The sequence below is a fragment of the Bombus fervidus genome, chromosome 7 (genome assembly GCF_041682495.2).
Source record: "Bombus fervidus isolate BK054 chromosome 7, iyBomFerv1, whole genome shotgun sequence".
Taxonomy (NCBI): domain Eukaryota; kingdom Metazoa; phylum Arthropoda; class Insecta; order Hymenoptera; family Apidae; genus Bombus; species Bombus fervidus.
In genome coordinates, this window is record NC_091523.1 from 17,816,936 (window position 1) to 17,839,757 (window position 22,822).

The 22,822-nt window shown below is 39.4% G+C and overlaps 1 protein-coding gene across 1 annotated transcript; it reads left to right on the forward strand.

Moving 5' to 3' along the window:
• The first annotated feature begins 12,652 nt into the window (after nucleotides 1-12,652).
• Nucleotides 12,653-22,429, forward strand: Nord (neuron derived neurotrophic factor nord). The gene is made up of 7 exons (XM_072007085.1): nucleotides 12,653-13,134; nucleotides 17,224-17,354; nucleotides 18,298-18,607; nucleotides 19,230-19,473; nucleotides 19,826-20,059; nucleotides 20,783-20,938; nucleotides 21,613-22,429. The coding sequence occupies exons 1-7, from the start codon at nucleotides 12,842-12,844 to the stop codon at nucleotides 21,979-21,981; spliced, it is 1,737 nt and encodes a 578-aa protein (XP_071863186.1). The 5' UTR covers nucleotides 12,653-12,841; the 3' UTR covers nucleotides 21,982-22,429.
• Nucleotides 22,430-22,822: the final 393 nt, after the last annotated feature.

The window sequence follows — 22,822 nt, forward strand, 5'->3', positions numbered from 1 at the left end:
GATTATAATACTACTTATTATATTATACAGAGCCGCCGCCACCCAGTATATTTTTTACAGGTTTACATTGTATTACAGTTTATAAAGTTTGATATACAATAACAATTACCTAAGCGCAGGGGGCCGTGGTGGCAAACGCGTGTCCTGCGATACACCTATTTAAATAGGTGAAACTGCGGAACGGTAAACATCGCGGCACTGCGCTACGCTATAACTACAATATTTCCGAGTGTTCGAGAATCGACGTTACCGTCGAAGACCGGACGAATCGAACACGGAACTCGTAACTGCTACATACAACATAGGGAATGTATATCGACAGGATAGAATCGGGCAAACGCGATCAGAGGTTCTCCGCGGGCCTTCTTCTCGCTAAAATATGCAAGACATTTTTCGTGCCGAACGTTAGCTACGATATATGTAATATCTATACGTAACTAACGTAATACGCGTGCGTGCGTGTCTATGTGTGTGTGTATACAATATAAATATATGTATACACGCGATCGTATTGTATTTCACGCGCGACGCGGCGCGAACTTCTACTATAGATAAATTCAGAGAGTCGTTTGGCCGCGATCGGTGCAGTACGATTTAACGAATACTCGACACTCGCTCGTCGCTCGCGCTAAAGTCGTTCGCGAGGATAAAGACGTAACTAGAAATGCGCGCGCACGCACGCACACACACACACAAAGACAGAGAGAGAGGAAGAGAGATTTTTCGTTGTTATTTTTGCTGTCGTTGTCTTGCGCAGCCAGTAGATACGGACTTCTTTTTTTCCACTACCGTTAAGACGAGGAAACAGCCGAAGCACCGGTACTCGTTGTTCGTTGATATATACCGAGAATAGTTTTCAAACAAAAATTTACATCTCTGGGGAGAAAGAGAGCATGCGCGGAAAGGAGCGAAAGAGAGGGAGAGAACGAGAGAGAAAGCGCAAAGTAGCTTCGATTCTTGAACACTCGTACCGATAATGCATAAATGATTGCTACATGACTTGTGATACGTTTACCGCTGGTTACTACCGAGACTTCCTAGCCGGCCCTACGACAGGATCGGCACCACTAGTTCACTCACGCACACGATTCAACATTTATACCGATTTATTACGGATTTATTGATTAATCGAATTATTACGTACGCGATTAAATTATTAGATGAAAAGTATTTACAAGAGAGATTAACGAGAACGAACAAACGACAAACAAAAAGAAGTAATAATAATTGCGAAACACGCAAAACGTTGCAGACTAATTAACGGTGTGAATGCGCACACGAGGCTAGGACGAGGCTAGCTACCTAAATCCCACGTTCGCTCTTCGGACTAAAAAAAAAACACACGCGCGCGCGCGAGCGCGCACACACACGAACACAAAACACGCGCGCGACCCAATCGTATTCACCCGCCCCGATTACGAGAATTACTATATTAACCCCCAAATAAAAAATGTACATACAATTGCAACGTTTATAGTGTTGTTTCTTAACCCTCTTTCATCCCCTACCAACATCCACCCTCGTCCCTACCTTTCTCGTTCTACGTTACATCGCGTTTCTTCGTTCCTTACCATAATCGGTACACAGGCAAAAAAAAGTGTTTAAAGACTTTTCATAGATTTTGTTCGTATCGATGTATATCGTTACACTTACACTTTGCCACTTACTTACGATATTATTCGAAGAATGGCGGAGATATTTCAGCAGGTGGTTTGCGGTTTTTAATACGACGCGATCTTTTCAACTTGCTTGCGTACATATCTATTGTTCGGTCGACGACAAAAATAGATATTTAAGATCAATAATTTGCCGTTCGGACAATGAAATTTCGTGATTGTCAAAAACCATGGAATAAATGTATTTTTTATAGGTGAGTGGGAAATCGCTCTGTACGATATAACAATCCTATCGTATTTAATTATTCTTACTTATAATTGACATAAAGTTATTTTCCAATTTTTCTAATGTACATATCTTGCGTTCGAATTTATATCATCGCAGTAATACGCAATTCGACGGAACATTGTTAATTCAAAATATACTTTTAATACGCATATCGTTAATAGAGGACCAGAGCTTGTCCAAAATACTTGTATCAATATGTATCTCGTGCGTTGCATGTCAACGTTGTGAATATTTACGCGAGAAATAAATATTCCTCCGAGTGTACACACCCACGTAATAATATGGTAGATGTATACAGATGGATGTACGCGTTTCGATTTAATTTCATTTCATAACGGTATCATTACGCGAAACTGCAAGTTAACGGGGAATTATCGATTCGTAATAAACGTAAGAAACGTAAAGTGTTGCAAACGAATTTCATATCGGTGAATATTATACGAGCGAACACCGTATTATCGTCACCTAGTCACCAACATTGCCGCCCCGAAAAAAATCACATTGTCGCGGCGAAAATTTATCCATAGAATTACGTACGAACGTAATAATTTGCTCCGCGGGCACTTAGGATCCGGTCCATCCTCTAGTACTCTCGAAGAACGAGAGAGAGAGGAGGCCATAACTCGCGAGAAAACCATTCCCAATATCTGCTCCTCCTCCGTGCCGGTCCTACCGATAAAGTTCACAAAATCGAAGATAATTCGAAGCTCTTCGAAACTCGCCGCCCTCTGATCCTTATCCACGGATTGCTAAACGAGCGATGCCTACACGTAGCTGCGGGCAATCGGCTGTCACCCGGATTGATGAGTAGTCGAAAGTTCCGAAACAATTATTGTTATTCTGATTACATAATAAGCCGAACGTTAACGTCGACCGGGTCCGGACAGGGACGCTTCTACCAAGCGGAGGGAAAGGGATAGTCGCTGGATGCACGACAGGAATCGGGTAAGGGAGAGAAAAGAAGAACAAGGGTGGGTGTGTCGGTATGCGTGAGAATACGGTAAGCGCGCGCGGCCGTGTGTGTGTGTGTGTGTGTGAGTTGGAAAAAGGTTGAAGGGAGGGTCTGTAAGAAGAAGCGAGGAACGGCGAAGGTGGAACGGACGGAAGAAGATGGAGGATCGAACGAGTTCAAAGGAGGAGGTAGAGAAGAGAAGAGAAGAGAAGAGAAGAGAAGAGAGCCGAATCTGAAGGAGTGTAAGCATAATTCCGAAGGGACTCGGGCCAGGAAGGCCAGTTCCGCGAATTCGCGTAATCGATTCCGTCATGTCGCGGACCACCCGGGCACGGTCCTAATAAATAAGTAATACGTCGGTTGAACCGAAAGATCGGGATTCCGGGAGGGGCGCGGGCCAACAAGATGCATTGTATGCCGAGAGCGAAACGCGCGCACTTTTGGGCACGAGGAGTGTCCCTCTCGCGACTTGCTTACTCTCCTTCTTTTAGTTTTACATCTTCCTCTTTACCGTATGTATTATACACCGCGAGATCGCTGTGACAGTAATTGTCGTTTCAACACCTTGCGCTCTAACGATTGTCGGGATCGGCACGCTCAATTAATCACCGGACACCTTGTTGTTACGCCGGGATCGGCATATTATTTCGCACGGTCCACGCATAAACGTACCTGAACGAGGATGATTTATTTTTACCGGAGATTTATTTGCTACCGGAAACGGCCAAACGATACGCGATATCGATGTTCTTGTTTAGCTTGTTTAAACGCTTTGACAGAGATACTCGATAATTTTGAACGCCGTATATTCGATCTTTCGAAACTAAACCGATCTCCGATTTAACGAACGAACGAACGAACGAACGAACGAAGAGGCAAAGAGGCAAAAGTACAACGTTGTCTTTTTTTAATTTTATCTTTGACGTTAGAAATTGATTTATAAAGGAAAGATGTTCAACTACGTCGAATAGAATAGAATAGAATAGAGCGAATATTAGTAGACGATACAAACACAATGATCAAGCACAGTTCTCGTTATAGTAGTATATAATATTTAATAAATGGGACAAATCCGCGTATAGGATTTATTCCTTCCTTTATTTTCACGAACATGTGAATTTCCATGAATATCTACTGTCTAGTAATAAAACGATTCGATATGTAGACGAATGTGTGCCCTTACCTATGCTTTTTAACCTCTCGACGAACCGATCTATGATAAGTCGGGTATAAGTGCGGGTATAATTAAAATTGTTCGAAGGATGAGACTGGCGGAGAAACTTGGAAGATGAAATACAACCGACCGGGCAATGTTACATCCTACACGCGTGAATTCTCGCGAATTTCTACGGTCTTTGCAACACCGCGCTCAAACTATTTTGAAGGGGCCTATAAATACGGACATACCGGGACGCAATACGCGACAAATGTACCGAGACGGGATGTTTATGTTGCGTATTTGGTCGAACAGCCGTGAAATATTTTATTTATGTAAGATTTCTCGTCGCATCCGATCGATCATCCTCGTCCGAAGCTACGACGAGCGCGATCTTTGACGAAGCGCGTCAACGATTACGTATAACGACGTTCTCTTATAATTAGAGGAATTTTCACTTACTTATACGCTGTTAGAATACTGTATAAAAACGATAAGTATAAAAACGGAATTAATTCGATAAGGAATTAATGGACGAAGGAATCCCATTCGTAGTAAGGAAATATTTTATATAAATGCAAACATGCATAACGTAAAGTTTTTTTTTTTCGTTGTTTTTTTTTTTTTTTATTTTTTTTTTTTTTTTAGTAATACTCGTAATATTAATATCGATACCAGTAATTTAACGACGGTAATATCGATATAATATATTCACGCGGTATATTGTACGCAGTTACATTTTACGATTATTGACGTAGTTTCGTAATGCCAAATAATTTTAATTTTAATTTTACTAAATAAGTTTCATCGTTTACAGGATAATTATATTTTCAACATTTTCAGAGAAATATACGCCTAACAATGAATTTATTTTCGTAAGATAATAAACGGAGAGATTTAGTAGAAAATATTTTTTCTTGTAAAACTGAACTTTATTATCTGTTTTAACATGTTATTTCAACGTACGTATTTCACTAATTGGATATGGTAATTGATGAACCAGGGGAATATTAAAACAATACTGGATACGTGTTTCCAAAGCTTTCACGAGGACATTAAAGCGAGCCAGATATGATTATCTTTCATATTGTATGTTAAATTGCACGGGGAAATTAAAACTTTTAATGAAATGCCAGTTAATTAAAAAGAGAAAAAAAACATATATGTGCGTATGCATGTACGTACGTACGTACGTATGTATGTATGTATGTATGTATAGGTTCTACTCGGAAATCTGCTGAAGCGAACTTTCAAGAAAAGTTTAAAATTACAAAATAATTTGAACGAATGCGAGCTAATTTCCGTGGATTGTTTCAGCAATGTATGGCATTCTTCTACTTCTGGCTCGCTCTATATTAATTCAAAATTACCGCGAGAGGGAAACCCGTTGGTAAAAAAAAAAAAAAACAACGAATAAAGGCAAGCGGTCATACTTTCGATATATTTGCATAAGTTTGAAAAGTTAATGCAATTAGGAGATTGGACGATTAAGGGAAAAGTAAATCTATTACGTTGGAGTAAAAATTATTATTTCCGGCGTTGCTGTTACTTCCGTTACGCAAACGTAACAACTAGAGGTAGAACAAAGTGGAGATGGAACGAGAAGAAGGGCGAAATAGATTACGATCGGACGGAAACGTGGTGTTGATCGAGGGAAACGAGTAACAACGAATTTGATAGGTCACGTTACAGAGCAACAGGGAAGAATACAGCTATAATACATACGCGTATACCTGTACACGCTCCAAATAAGATCTCAGGTTGCCAGTGTGACACCCGAGTACACGAAAGGTGAGATTTTCTTGCACTGTTATACGGTAACACTTGGACCGCGTAACACTTGGAAGGTGTCGGCAGGTCCTTCGGCCAGGGTCACTATCGCGAAGCGGTGAACAGCGAACGCAGAGTAGGTCTTCGTCGTGCAAACAACAGCTGTAGAGAAGAAAAACGGCATTCGTGCAAGTTACATGTAAACTCGATACTTAGGTGGATCATCGGAACCTGACGTTCGCGGCTCGACGATGGCTAGTTCGATCTAAAGCCCCGTTCGGATTAGTCAAACTAATTGAATTTAAGCTGCCTGAAACTTATGTTTATACAAGTTAAATTACACGACTCGAAGTCGTTTTAATCGCACTACAGCGAATCGAAGCGTTACTCGGTTAAAATTTAAACGCTACTATCACGGCTTCAGCCGCAAGGCAGCATAAATATGATTCGTATCGTCGACTAATTATATTTCTATCGCAGAAGACGAAAGCAATTAAGAAAGAAACTTGCAAAGCTTATATCGAAATCCTTTATATCGTTATAATACCATATATATATATATATATATTATATATCGTTGCCCGTACTTGACTCGTTTTTAGATAAAACCTGCTTATACCACTTCGCCTCTACCGAACTTCTCGTTTGTTACAATAAGTTGTGGCTAGCCGATAGTTCTCTCTTGCAACTAGTTTATCATACGTGTACGCGTATGTACATGTATTCTCGTTGATCGATAACTATGTCTATTTGTGATCGTGTATACCTTGCATCGTGTTTATTCGAATCATTGTGAAACGAAGAATTTTCATTGCCCTCTCTCTCTCTCTCTCTCTCTCTCTGACCCAAAAAGTACGTATACAACGGAACCTCTCAAGACGTAGAACTTTCCTTCGTTTTAACGTTTCCTAAATAGAATAATACCAACGTGATGAATAACGAATGAAAATTGCTTGAAATATCATAGTGCGTATTAATAGTTATATATTATAATCTTCGATATTGATGAATTGTTATTTTATGTAAAGAAACGAAATAAGGGAAATGGCGTTGTTATCGATACGATTAATCATTATGTTCGTATATCCATTCGTAACCCATTCAACAACGCTGACATAGAAAGCGTTTCGAGTAAAAATTTACGTTTCTTGAATGTTTCGAAGATACTTATCTGACATCCGCGCGTTTCCACGAAACGCGCCTTAAAATATACGTTGGTAACGTTCGCATTATCTCGTCTTGAAGTACAAAAATTCTTATCAGCGAGAAAGATCGTGCAATTAAAACGCGTCATTGTCCCTTTGAGAGGTCGATGCGACGTGCGATTAGAAGAACAGATTCGCGTTCGCTGAATACAGAAATTTCATAGCGAAACATTTGCAAGAACGGTGGCGGTTCCTAAGGTTCGTCTTGCCAGCAACAAGCTCGAGTTTCACAATTTTGTTGACCCGCGGTAGCCTTTGACTTTTTAAAACAAAAACGAAAGGACTTGGTCGCGTTTCGCTCTATTCCCAACGATTTAACGAGCTGCTTCGTCTCCGACGACGAAGAACAACGTGCGAAATAACCGTTTCGTACCGTGATTTCGATAATACGAAACGCATAGCGTAATAATAAAGTAAAGTAAACGAAGTTTGGTTCGTGTAGTCGATACGCAACCGGGATCGTGACATACGGATAACGTCCGGTCTAACCGCTGCTCGTGGGAACGTATTTTTCGCGTTTTTATTTAGCATCGAATCGGCGAAAAGAAAATAAAGGAGTACAGGGATGCGTTCGATTGAAATTTATGCGAGAGCCCGGTAGAGAGTGAAGGTAACGTGGACAACACATGTATACTTACGTAAGTACGTACATGGTCCGCGGCTCTTATCTCAGCCCTTTACGACCGTCCAATTGCCCTCTCTTTCAAGACTTAAGACATGCAACAAAATTTAGGATACCTCGGAATAGAGCTGACAGCACGCATCTCTTTTATCCCTTGCTCAAATGTCTCCCTTTATATTTAGTTTTTGCTCGACAAATATTTATTGACAAATATAGAAAACGATAGAAGAAAAATAAAAAACTTGACAAATTTTCAGTAGATACAGATTGCTGCTAATCGTAATTAATATTATATGTATGATGCGATATAATTTATCGTATTATCAATCGGCGTAATATCATGTATAATAGGAAGAAAGAGTTATTTAAGACAAATCTTTTTCGAGTAACTTACTGTTAGCGTGGGTGAACATCGATGGTAAGGAATAAGAGTTGCCTCGAGTTTATCAAAATCTTACCAAAAATAAATTGTCCCGTGGATAAATAAAAGGTATTTACGTGGTGAAAATAAAAGGTATTTACGACGGTTTCATCGCGTAAGAAGATACTGATTGCACCAAGCTTTGATCTTTGTGACTTTTCGTGTGTGTGTGTGTGTGTGTGTGTGTGAAATAAGACGAAGAAATAAAATATGTTAGAATACAGTTAAATTAAGAAATAACATTTAATAAGCAATAAATCGCTAATACGTTTGGTAACCCTGTATCGTTGATAAACGGGAAAATATCATCCTTGTGTCCCGATGAAACTGCAATATATAATTAATACGAGATTCGCGATCGTATAGACATTACTTTATTTCGAATAGTTACCATAAAGAAAGATCGAAATATCTGAACAGATTGGCTTTCGAAACATTCTCGAAACCTCCAAGAATAACATGTAAAATGATAGCATTTCGCTTTATTACGCTCATCAGGCACGTTTATATACATCGGTAACGATACGTTTATTACGAAGGATAATTCTTCTTGATAACGAGGTTTTCTACCACGAAAGAAAGGAGAAGAAAAGAATAGAAAAGAAAAGAAAAGAGAAGAAAAGAAAAGAAAAGAAAAGAAAAGAAAAGAAGAGAAAAGAAAAGCAAAAAGAGGAAAAGTAAAACAAAATTAACCAGTATATCTTTTCGTAGGAATTGCCATTTAAACACGCAATTGCTAATTTACTAATTCGCAATAACGGTTGGAGGAAACTTGTTTCTCGGTAAGAGGTACAATCGTTTGAGATTTAAATCATGCGATAAACTTCGCTCACTTGCTTAAAGCGCGACGCCGGAAGTAAATATATAAAGAGCAATAATGTCATAAGACGATCAGAGCGAACGTATGAATTACAGGGAATTCGGAAGCAATCGATCTTAACTTGCGATCGTGAAATCTGATTTGATTTTGATCAACCTACAAAAACACATTGCCTCCATATGTAAGACGTGGAGCACAATGTTACAGGTATAGATCATCGACGTCCGCACATATCCCCGGGCTGCCAAAATGACCACCAAAAGACTTTCAACTTCAACTTCTTTAAAGCGAAGCCGTTATTTATTGCGGCCGGCCGTTTCGATAACGAAACTTTGGACCCAATATATGGGCGATCACGGAATATCCACCATTTTGTTGCCCTGAACCAGTCCGGTGAAAGAAAAGAGAAAGAAAGAAAAGAGAAAAAAAAAAAAAGAAAAAGAAAAGAAAAAAAGAAAAAATAAAAGAGTAAAAAGGAAAATATCAGAAGAAGGCAATTAAGCCGGAAACAGACAAGTGGTGGAAAAAAGTTAACGGAGACACTATGTATGTTCTCGAGATTGAAATTACTCTAGCACTCGCCGGCGACAGCCCTGCAACTTTGTTGTCTCTGTATGTATTTTCAGTGAAATTAATTGCTCGAGATCCGAATAAAATCAAATTTATCTTCTGGAATCACGCGAGCAACTAACGGTACTTTTCATTCTGTTCTGCACATTGTACAACTCCGTCTCTATAAGATGAACATTTAAACAATCATGTTCTTAGACGTTTTCGAACTAACGTTAAAACAAATACCTACGGATAAATCAAAGCTAAAACTAGAATATAATTTTTACATTTTCGTTGGATTCAGACGATACACACTGACAATATGACGAGTATTATTTACCAAGGGTAACGTTAGCGTACTCGCAAGTACGATAAAAAGACGAAACGAACGAAACGACAAAAATCATCGTACGAATATCAGAATATTTACAAAGTCTGCTAACGATCCGTATCGAGGATTCGCGCTGAAATCGACAGGAGAGGAACGATTTCGTTCGAGGTAGCCCTTTCGTTTGGCTGCATCTTCCATATAGGTTCATAAACGGTACAAACACGTAAAGTACTTACGTGTACGATGAAACGACCACAACTCGAGACTCACTGTGACCATGTTGTAACAAAGTTATACAATACAGCGAGCGGTTAGGACGATAACAGCTACTCAAATATCTACAAAGGATTTTTCGATGGCGCAAAAGAAAAAAAAGAGAAAGAGACGCGGGTATAACGTTAAAAGGACCGATCGGAACGACAACTCAGCCAAAAGCGATACCCAATGGAAGCCGTATCACAGCTGTTTTTATCCCTTCTTAGCATTTTGCTTCGCCGAACAATTCCTTCTTTCCTATCGTTCCTTTTTCGGTACGAGTCTATTCGGAACCCGATCCTGTTTAAATACGCGTCCCTTTTTACGAATTACGTTACACTGTTACGTAACGAACGTGGTTCCGCATTACGCGAATAACTCGATGCACGCGTCTGCATTGATCGCAAGCTTCTTCGCGCAAAATTAGAGCGCGGGAACTTGTATGAAAAAAAGTCGTTGCGTTCGTGCCGCTTGCTTGTCATATATATACGACGATCTTGCGTCATTGTTCCTTTGTAATCGCCCAGGTTTCATAGCGTTTAGCTGTCGCAACGAACGATATAAAAACATCGTTCGTCTATTAATCCCGAATATTAAAGTTTCACAATTTTCCACGCGGCAGGATCGAATGGACAAGAGAGAATCATAAAAATGGTCGCGCGTAAATTTATACTTGGACTCTGTTCGACGGCGATGTTTACCAAAAAGAAAGACGAACGGTGTCAAACTCGATGTAACATGACAATGTCCGATATAACGTTTCGGACAGTCATATTCTTTGGCCGACGTATCGGCCGTTTATGGGCGGTCGGTAGACCATCGAGCGTAAGTACAATATCGCTGACACAGTTGAATGGCAAGACTGTGAGAGAGCATGGGGAAAGAAGCGATTACCGAAAAAGGCTGATCTCGATGAACCGCTGCACCGTTACCGATTACACGAGATACATGGTGCTCCTTCTGGTAACAATATATGATGTATTCATAAGGATGTACACCTACACGAAATGCAACGCCTGCACCAGCATATTCGTCTCTTGATGTTCTCTACACGCGGTGTGGCGCGGCACGGCGCGGCGCGGCGTGGCGTGGCGGCCGGGCTCGAGCATGCACCGATGAAGCGTGTGGAGTCGAAGAGAACGAGCTCAGGCGGAAAGAAAGAGAAAGAGAGAGAGAGAGAGAGAGAGAGAGAGAGAGAGAGAGAGAGAGAGAAAGAGAGAGAGAGGAAGAGAAAGAGAAAGAGGAAAAGAAAGAGAAAGAGAAAGAGTTATATACACGTACGACGTACGGTCACCCTGCGATCGACTCACGGGAGTAAAGGTTTTACCGATGGCATACCCCATACACGCAGAGAGTAGCATATAGCCAGAGGTTCCCACACTGTAAGCCATGATTTATTGGCCTGCCACCCGCCAGACCTGCTGTCATCATCGTCCCATGGTTGGTCCAAGATACAGCGAAGCGTACCGTATATAACTTCCCTTTCTGCACGATCTTCGCGCCATATCAACTCCTTCTTTCCTCGCACCCCGGCGAAACAGGAAGGTCTCGTTCGATGCCGCTCTAAAACCGTCCATCCACCTTGTTTTGCCTTATGTAGCCCGATATCTACCTATCTATCTCTCTCGTCGTTATTTAATAATTACCTCTTTCTTATCTCCCTCGCCAGCATTATCTCTGCGTAGGTAACACACGCGGCTTCTGTTTTTCTCTTTCTCAAGCAAGGACGGCAGTGTTTATCGAACGGTACCTTTACTTCAAAGTTGATTCACTAGCGGTAACGCGGTTAGCCGCGTTTCGTAGAAATCACCTCGAATTATTCTTTTTAGACTGCTGTTAATTGCGACCGTGTCTCTCGTCGTGAAGGCTGATACACTTGTGCGCTCGATGCATCCAGCAGGAATACTTATGACGTGAAAGTTTTACTTGTGTACTCAATTACGAATCAGGTTTCAACGATTCCGTGCCATAGGTCGTTACTCTTATCGTTCTCTGTACGTAACCGCTGCATGTACGCCATGCTACAAACATAAACAATTACACGCATAATCCAAACTTAGAGAAGCGGTCGCCTCGTCTATCTTACTTGTACTATTCCAGCAAATCATAGGGACGTTTTGTTTACGTTTACCGTCAGATCCGATCTGGACGAACGGTGTAACGTGGTCATTTTCCAGCGGAGGCACAATAGCATTTAACAGTTTTGTTAATTAAATGTATCGATCGTAATTGAATGTAGCGAATCGTCTATCGAATCGTCCAGCGAAACACCGCTGCGAAATCTCTCGTCCCCATCGAGCGTAAAAGTCAAGGTGCGCACGATGGAGAAAAGCAAGAACGCGAGAAAGCGTCGAAGGGGTAAAGCCGCGAACAGCCCCTCGAGGACAACAGTGTTGGCACTTGCTTCTCGTCTCGGTGGACAAATTGGCGGAGACCTCGGCAACCATTCGTTCGTCTAAAATTCCTCGGAATCAGGGTCACCCACGTATATACACGTGCTAGCACATGTACGGCTAAACGTAACGAGTATATATGGTTTGGTCGCTCGTGGGGGACGAGGCAGGGTTGAGAGTAAGGGAAAGGAGGCAAGGACGAGGAGGGGAAGGAGGGTTCCTTCCAGAAGATGGGGCAAACACGAAGTCGCCTCGGTAGGAAGCGAAGAGGGGTTATTTCGTTTCGTCTCAGCGTGGTTTCCCAAGCGGCAGCCTCGCTCGCCGACTGGCATCGTCTACCGTTCGGCATACAGTCGAACTCGTTCGCCACTGAACGACGGACGTCGCGGCGTCGTCGTCGCCGCCCTTCTCATCCCACACATATTTTCTCATCGTAGCTCAGGAAAATCGGTCACCACGATGCGTCACGCGCAACCACTCGGCTTCTTCCTTCTCGTATTTGTGTCAGTGTACGCGCGCCGTGCCACCGGTTGCGCTTTCTGCGAAACACTGTCCCAGCAACAGCTACAGCTGCGCCAGCTACAACAGTTGTCGCAGCAACAACCGCGCCAGCAACAAGGGTACAAAACGATCGGTAGCCCGAGGCCTTTCGGTGCCGAGAAACCGACCAGGGCGCAAGAGTTCAACAGGACTGGCGTGCTGCACCCCGAGTACCAGATACCAGCTACGCTTCGCCCCGGTAACGTATCTCAGTGAGTATCTACCACCCTGTCTCTCTTCTTCTTTTACCAAGCTTCATCGATCCCCATTGAATCTTCAATTTGATTTTCTACCGCAACGTTCCAACGATTCTCTTTCCCTCCCCTCCCCTCCCCCACACCCCTCTTATTAATCTTTATCTTATTAATCTTTTGTTGCTCTCATTCTCAATCGAGAAAAATGCCTTCTAAACTTGTTTCCGTTTTATTATAATTAGCAAAGTTTCACCGGCTTTCCTTTTCATCGGAATATAGAGCGCACTGTTTAAAATAATTCCGTTGCAACTTCGAATAGATCGTACACACCACTGCCACATCTACTCGTTAAATCTATTTTGTAATAATTTTTAAATAATCTATCTGCCGTAATCGTGTAAATTTAGTGTATATCGGTAAACTGTAGATCGTTTGTTTAGAGAAGCGGTTAAACGCGTTCAAATTATCGTCAAATTATCGTCAAATTATCGTCAAATTATCGTCAAATTATCGTCAAATTATCGATAGTAGAGATCGTGCGAACGATCGTCTTAACGAACAACAACGAAACGAACGGTGATTTTAACGTTTATTTCCTAGTTCTTTCTTTACGAATAACGTTCCATTTGTTTCTTCCGTTGTGAAACGATAAAATTATTTTACACCGAAACACCACGGATTAAGTTACAATCCAATTCACTCGGATTGGAATGCCAAATCCTTTGGCCAAGCAATATAATAGAAACGTAGATACCCGTAGATTACATTACCGAGAACGTATTACACTTCTGACTATCGAGTATCGAGATACGCTAGAATGACTAATGTATCTTAGAAACTGCCAGTTCATCTATAATCTATGCAACTATCGTTCGTATACGAAAGAACAATTGGGATCAACTTAAATCGTGTTCTATCGTGATATATTACGAATATATATTACCAATGAAATCATTCGTTTGACACATTTTTTACATCTTACATCTGGTAATAAAGGGCCAGAAACGAGATAACATCCACAGTTTACCCTAAAATCATCGTTACAAACAAACTTATTACTCGAGCGAGGGGAAAAAGGGGGAAGGTGTGTATTTTTGTACTTAAAAATCCAGCTTTTCTTCTTGACAAAGTAACACTTTGATCTAAAGATAAACAACACCGCAAGAAAGGTGCATTCACTTTTCGCCGAACCATAGAAACAATTCGTGCGAATTTCGTTTGGGTTACATAGCTTGTTTATTCGATGCACGTGTACCCAAGCCTATGGAGCTTCGAACGTTTATACGAGAACGTCACGAACCCCGTACCGTGTTTCATCAACCGTAGCACAGATTTTACCGATGCAATTTGACTCGAATTGCTGCTAGATGACATACATGTGTAATTCTCATGGTATCATGGCACCAATTACACTTCGAACGATCAGCAAAATTTTCGCGTTAATATGGTTGTTAAAATGATCCTTTAAATTTTCGATACTGCGTTCCTTCACCGTACTTATACCATTTTCTCTTGTTTACACGAATACCGTTTCACGTGCATTAAACGGCATCTTTTACTCCAGTATCTGGTTAAAACAATATCATTATCGAACATATTCTATTATTATACTATAACGTAATATAGAAAAAAAAGGGAACCAATTCGACATACTTTTAGACACCGACCCTTATCGCTTATTACTACGATAGTTGTGAAAGCGTGTATCGATCAATTCCGTCGTCATTTTTTCACCACCGTACAGTTATAGTTATTAATATTACTTGCGATAATGAATATATATATATATAAATCAGATACAAAGACGAAGCAATGTTCCGCTACTTTCGTTTCGAAGGGAAAATTCGAATACATCGGTAATCGCAGCGAATGAATTACTTTCATTGGAGATCGTTTCGTCGCTTCTAAGTGATCGATTTTCAACTACGGTTATCGTTCCGTATGTTATACGAAATTCTTACCAAATTTCTAAAGGGATAAAACTGATATCGTCGGTCAGACTTTATTTCGCACTCGATGGTACGATGCGTCGCGACGCTGCGCATCATAAAGTTCTACTATCAGATGGTTTCCGCGAAACTCGTACTCAAGTCTAATTGCACAATTGCTCTGAACACTGAAACGCTAGGTTACGCGTTAAACTTGAACTTAACATACGCGTGTATATATAACTTTTGCAGAAGGCAGGTGCATTTACAGAATCAAGCGCCTTAACAATTTTTCAATTATTTCGAAAACAGAGTAAATTATAATCCTTGCGATGTAAAACATGTAAACAAAGGCATGTGATACATTTTAATATCATATAGTGGAAAAAAGACGTCATTATAAATTAACACCGTACGTTATACGACTAAACGAAGTAACACGACCCGACAATATAATCTCGTTTCAACGCGTGTAATCTCTTTTCCACCGTTGTCATTCGTAATCGTGACGATCGTAAGAAAGTTTGATAGAAACTGTAGCCAGAAACAACGATGAGAGACGACGATCGATCCGAAAGAATGAGTATGCACTTAGATCGGTGTATAAGTAACGAAGAAACAGAAGGATCGAACGGTCAGAATAAGCACACGCTATCTTTCTCGGGAACTTCATTCAGCCGGGGTTCGTCGTCCGGTCTCCCTCCCTCCCCTCCGCCCCCTTCCTAGAACCCTCCTCCCCCCTCGTTCCCCTCTCCCTCGCATCTCGCTCTTTCTCTCTCTCTCTGCCTCTGTCTCTCTCTCTCTCCCTCTCTCTCTCTCTCTCTCTCTCTCGGTGTAGGTTAAAGCGAAAGGTCGCGACGTTTCCTGGAAAGTGATGTCTAGGCTAAGGCGCGTGCGAAAAGGCGTCGCGATGCCACGCGTCGTAGGCTCTACTATTGGCGTGGATTTCCACGAAAGTCGGTAGACGGCCTCGCGCTGCCGGCTGAATGACAGAATCAATTCGAGTCTGTCGTGGGACGAAGCAAACGCCAAAATTAGACGACGGGGGTCGTGGATGCGCGACCCCAGACGCCGCGACGCCAGCATTGTGTGTAGACGCTAATTTTACAATAGCCGTTTCAGTGCCAGGCCGTGAACGAAGAGCACGTGTGGCGCGGCGCGGCGCGGCGTCCCGACGCTCTCTCGGACTATGCTAACGGGACGAGCAGCGACGACGCGACGCGACGACGTTCGAAAGGATGATGGGGATACTAGCCGATGGGAGGGACAGATCTTGTTGGGTCGAAACAGAGACAGACAGATGAACAAGCAAACAGACAGACAGGCAGACAGACAGAGAGAGAAACAGTGACGGCTGTGCCGAGGCGTAAACTTAACCGGTACGATCTTTAAACGGGAACTTTTGTACGATCAAACATTATGACTAAATATAAACGACACGCTGCAATTGTATAGCCATTTATGCGCGCCCGTCCATGCCTGTGTATCATGCATGTATATGTATGTTCGTTGGATTTTACAATCTATCGTTATTCAGTAATTATTTGCATTTGGATATTGAAAGATTATTCCGAATGTACCTCGCTTTCGTACCAAGCTTCTGACCGGATGGTTGACGGTTTGTTGATACTTGATTGTGGCAGTAGCAACAATAAGATGTTCGTTCTACTTTTCATTTAACATCGAAGAAAAGAAATACCGCTGGAAAAACTTTTACGTACAGAATTTATGACTGTACAAATATTAACGTACAAGTTCAGTAAAATTCCCTTTATCGGTTATTCTTTCTTATTTGTAAATCTTGGTAACATTATCTCTTCTCATAATTCGTCTTTAAGGAGTCGATCGTGTTCTATTAAAAAAGAAGAAGAAAAAAGGGGTAAATACCTCCTTATTCCGATGATTGTGATCCAAATTTTTCACATTTTCCTTGTAAAATACAATTTTTTGTTATATCGTAAAATACAATACTTAAAGCAGCATGTAACTCTATCATTCTCTACTCTACTCTATTATTCTTCTATTATTAAATAGAAAATAGATATTTATTAATATAAGTCGTATATATATAGCACGCCATTTAATTAAAATATAGCTTTGTATTTGTTTGGTTACGATTTGTTTGGTTAATACGTATCGAACATTAATATTATACTGGATGCAGATAAAATTATTGCAGGTTCTATTACCTGAGTCCACGCGAAGGACCACCTCTCACGTTACTCGTTAGCCCATGTAGCGGGCCGATATCATGGACGGTCAGTTACGTCGAGCCACCGGAGAACATTGAAGAAACGGAAGGAGCAAAATGTACGGAGAACTTTAAGAATTGTTTCCTATATGATTAAAATCAATCAGCGAACCAAACGAACCTTGCTCCGTTAAACTTTAAAGTTTAAAGGAACAAAGCATGTGGTTTATTTATCAGTTAATTTTATGTGGTTATTAAATGGATCGATTGACGGAGAGAAATGGTGGAGAGAAATACCATACGACCTAATGAAATTTCATATTTTTCAAATTTATACCTTTTTCATTTATAGAGTGTGTCAAATGCGATATTTTATCCTTGAATACAATTTATCTTTCTTTTATACTCCTTGCCGTATTTCAACGAACGTACCTCGGATTTCTTTCATATTCTATACCCATTGTTTACATTAAAAAAAAAAACCACCATTTCTCATTTTTATGTGTAAAAATATACATATCACACACACACTCACACACACACAACTATTATATATATATATATATATATATATATATATATATATATATATAATAGTTTCTTTAATTATAAAATAAATATCTTTCAGTATAATCTCTATTTCATATACTTTCTCACATATCCAATTTTCAGTAAATTTTTAAATTCATATTTAAATCCATAGGTTCAATCGTTTGAAATAAGTTCAAATATAAAATGAATAGCAGTATATCGTCCAATAATGTTTAGTAGAATTATTCAGTCGTTAAGTTCTTATTTAGAATTTATATGACCAAGCACAAATTGCTTTTCATCGAAACATGTAATAATTATGTTTTACCGAGGTTTCGTTATCTTTGCACCTATTTAAATGAGAACCGTGGAAACGATAGAAAATATTAGAAATCGATAAAGTTAGATTGATAATGTTAAAATGGAAAAAGAGGAAAGAGGGGAAAAAGAAGGAAAGTAAAAGAAACGTAAAACATCGATGTATTCGAGAGAGAATCTATGATAAAGTGTATATTATGATCGATACAACAGTTCAAACCCGGTGGCCAGTGAAGAGTTTGAAACCAGGCTCCCCTCTTTTCACGTACGAGGGTGCAGAGGATCAGAATTTTACGATATCAAAGACACGCGCTGGTCTTTATTGGTTCGAAATTAAATCCGTGAACCCTCCTGGTGCCAGTTTACAAAATTTAACACCGAGCACAGTGCTGCTGTACGCCACGTCAAGCAGTTTGAGCCATATTCCGGAATTGTATGCAAACGAAATGGAAAATCGTCACCGCTCGTTAAGATTTCAACAACGAAGAAGCAAACGTCGGCTTACGATATCCTGGAATAAAAGGTATCGCTAATAATTTTCTTTTGACGCGCAAGTTGTTGGAAAACTTAGTTGTCATATTTAACGATAGTATCGCGTACAGTTATATTCAACGCGTAACAACTGCTAATCACATTTTATTTCGAAGAGATAAAATTAATCGAAACGTGATAAAAATTGCCTCATCGTATGAACATATCGAGCTGGTAAATTACAATTTCGATGCATTTGAGGGATACTTGGCAAATTAAATCAAGCTCGATGCAACGTTGGACAAAAATTTTGTAATAGAAGCTTCGAAATCATTTCCCGCGTACATATAAAAATGTGCAAACCAATCTAACTCCATACAAGCAACGAATTAAACAAATTGCAGTTTTCGCAAATGATATTTAAATGTATTTTAAAATTTTAAATGATAATAATAATAACAACATACGATAGTTGATTATCGCTAGAATTCTACTATTCATATTCAAAAGGATAATAGAAAGATCGATGTTTGAACAAAATAAAAATTAGGGGAATAAAGATTTTCTTTGGCCGGTCGACGAAATATCGAGTTTACGATTAACGTCCCAGCGAATTAAAATTGGCTTGTGTGATTCATGCCACGAATTCGACAAAAATCCATTTATTTTTACAGCAACATAGATCCCCACCTCTCGCATTACTGTTTAGCCGTGACATCAGGGTCTCAGGCTCACCCCTTGACCCTTTGCGCCGCGCAAAATGTTCTACGCGTTTACCAGCATTCGACGAAAGGCAGTTCCTCTTCTAAGGAACAGCAACACCGCGGCATTCCCGAAGGACTTCATTGCGTGCGTCAAACAAAATTGACGCTTCACCGGATGAAGTACGATACTACGTACAATGTTACCTTATACGTGGTTAGTAATTGCAACTAGAGAACACTTAATCCTGTAATAAAGTGTTTGCGTCGTGACTCTTTCAGTAGCGAAAGTAGCGAAAGGGAAGTAAACCTTTTCTCTTCTTGCTAGAACAGAGAAAAATGTCAGACAGTCGAAAAACCAACTTTTTCCACGAGAATATTCATTTTTGAAAGCAGCCGTTTCTTTTCGTATTAGTTTAGTAAGCGTATCGTTGATTTCAACGAAGAAAACAGTTACAACTATCTTTGTTCCGTATATTAAAAGTCGCGCGTTCTTTCTTTTTTCTCTAGTTCAACTATTTTGTTGATACGCGAACGATATTTAGTCATTTATTATTATTCTGTATTAGGTAAATACGCGAAATAATGTGTCAAATCGAATAGCGACTGACACGATCAAATTTCGGAAGACACCGGAATTAAGACTACGCACTGGACATTATACCACGGCTAATTTGCGCAAAACCGATGGATTCATCAGCTTCCATTATCGTCCTCCGGGAAATACTTCGAGTACCTTTCATATTCTTCCTTGCGGTGGTGGCATCGTTAGAGCAAAATTAAGCGGTCCAGGAATTTTAAGGGTAATAAAGCTTTTATAATCACTAGTTATAGTTAATATTCAAAGATCTTCGTCTTTCGAAAATCAAGAACTCGAATCTTTACATCGCTGTTTGAAAAAAATTTCTCCCATTATATCCGTTATATTTATTAATATATATATATATATATATATATATCATATTTTATATGATTAGCAGGATAATATGAGATTCGTTTAATATCTTACTTAGGTAATCAAGTAAGGTAATTAAGTTCACTTTTACGATCCAAAGTTAAAATGTTTCGAGAGTATGTGAAAATAATCAGATTTCTAAAACTCTGTATGTTGCAAAGCGAATTAAACCGATACGTTATTAGTATTAAAACGATCATAGAGTTGGGAGGAAAAGAAAACTTGAAAACTATATTCGTGAAAACTATACTCTACAATGTAATTTTCAATTTCGCAAAAGTGAAAAATATAATTTAAATGATCTAGGTAACATATTATAACATACGCTAATGTATATGTTAATATATGTAATATATTAACGCCGTTACATAATGCGATGAAATCAATTATACGGCTTATATACCGAACCGCATATTTACAATAATAAATCTATGGATGTAACCAAATTAGTTTCTTAAGGGGTAATATTATCTAGATTTCTTACTTAAGGCACAGTCTTATTGAAATAGCGAAACGAAAAATTATTGGCATTGACATCAAACTATTATAGACAATTTACAAACATTTGTAGGAAAAGGAGGTAGTAGGATATGCATCGTTAAGAGTACCACCTTTAACATCAGGGAAGACGTACACGTTACGGATATCCGCTACACCACAGGAATTAGTACGAGTATCTGCCATTAAAGTACTAGCCACCCAACAATCATCCGCGATATATCCACAGGTATTTCATGCAAATTAATATATGCCGAATAACATTTAAAGCGTAAAATTGCTTTCCAAGTACGCTAGAATTTTGATAACGAACAAAACGATTAACGATTTCACATCGCTGATCGGCACGCTATTACAAAACTCTATTTAAAAATACGTTTTTAAAATTATTATTTAGCTATCGCTTGTTTGCTGTCGTTGTGTCTATCTTAACTCGCGTATGTTGCATGTGTCGCGTGTTAAACAATTGTAAACAGAAAAATTATATTTATTATTTATCGAAATACAGGCGAAACAAAATAATATTTATTCGCTGATTGCCACATAAATATCGATATATTCGTAAGCTTTATACATACCTGTCACTTTTGCATTATTCGTTTACCTTTAACGCGAACGTGTACATAAAATAACCACGGTACGTAAGATAGATGCTTCTAATTGGATGAAATTATTAGAAAACTTAACACTGTTTACAATCTGTATATAGAACACTGTATGTAGAATGGGCATACAGATACGATCAGCTGTCCAAATTCAAAGAAAAAGAAAAATCGACATTTTTGTAGATAAATAGAATTAGAGATAGATAATAGAATGCGAAGAAGCGTGTTAAGAACGTTCGATCGGTTAAGGGTGATTCTACGAGTCAAAATGTAGAAAGGCTGTGAACACTTTGTTTAGATTCCATCTAAAAGTGCGCCACGGGAGTACAGATCCTTAAGAACTTGCCACGAGGTGACAGTAGGGGTAGAGTCGGCAGGTTCTGCCAAGTATTGCATCCTCGTACGAGAATTAAAGAGCAGTTCGTCATTGGCCAGCATGACAACAATTCCAGACCAATGCGGTCTTCATCGTCGACGACGTTCCGAGTATACGTTCGAGGTCTGCGAAGAGAAACAGAGTCCATCGAAAGATCGAGCGCTTCCGTTTACCCTTAAAAGATTACAACCAGGCAAATCTTATCTCTTGCAAATTACAGCTCAATTAAAGGGACAATCTTTGTCCTATCCGTTGTTGACTGTACGCACTCGACGTTCTTGTCTACCTTGATAATCATCGAGGAAAATAGGCATAGGAACTTTGATCGCACGATATATTACTCCGTTTAGAACTTTGTATTTCCTATTATTAACTAATAAATTCTAATATTCTCTTTCTTTCTTACGTTGAAATGAACGCACGGACAATCGATCAATTACCAGTGATTCTTTGGAGGTAATTCTTTGTGACGAATTGTAGAAAGTTAAGATCTTTTGAGTATAATTTGTATAGAATTTTGCTGTTTAGACGCAATCCTATTTAAAACGTGCTTCTTTATTTTACAGACAATGTCCGATTTAAAATATCGATCAGAATATACAAACGGAAATTATCGAGAATATAAGAAGAATTATCCTAAGCGAATATTACGCATGATAACAAAGATATTTCTATTTTTGAAAACCGTGGTGCGAATTACTTGTTAGTTCTCCTAGTTTGAATGTTCATTAACGAACCGTTTAAAATAGTATTTAAATTCCCAATACACGCGCGAATCTATTTTCACTCAAATCAAATCAAATCAAATCCGTTGTTACGAACAAAATTTACGTGTCACTATTTCATTTAAAGATTACTCCGATAGAACGATATGTATTTAACAATGTATAAGTAAAGTAAATAGTATAAGTAAATTAATGTTCGATAATCGTTTTGCTATGAAAGAAAAGAAAAGAAAAAAAGAAAAAAAAAAAAAGAAAGAAAAAAGACACTATTCTTGTTATAAAAATATGTTACTCCGTCTCGAGGCTAAATCTAGTCTAGATTTACATGCTACCGTAATCCAATAACGTTTACCTGGAATTTCTACTTTTTCTCTCCAGCGTAAGACAGGTTTTCACTACTTAATTCT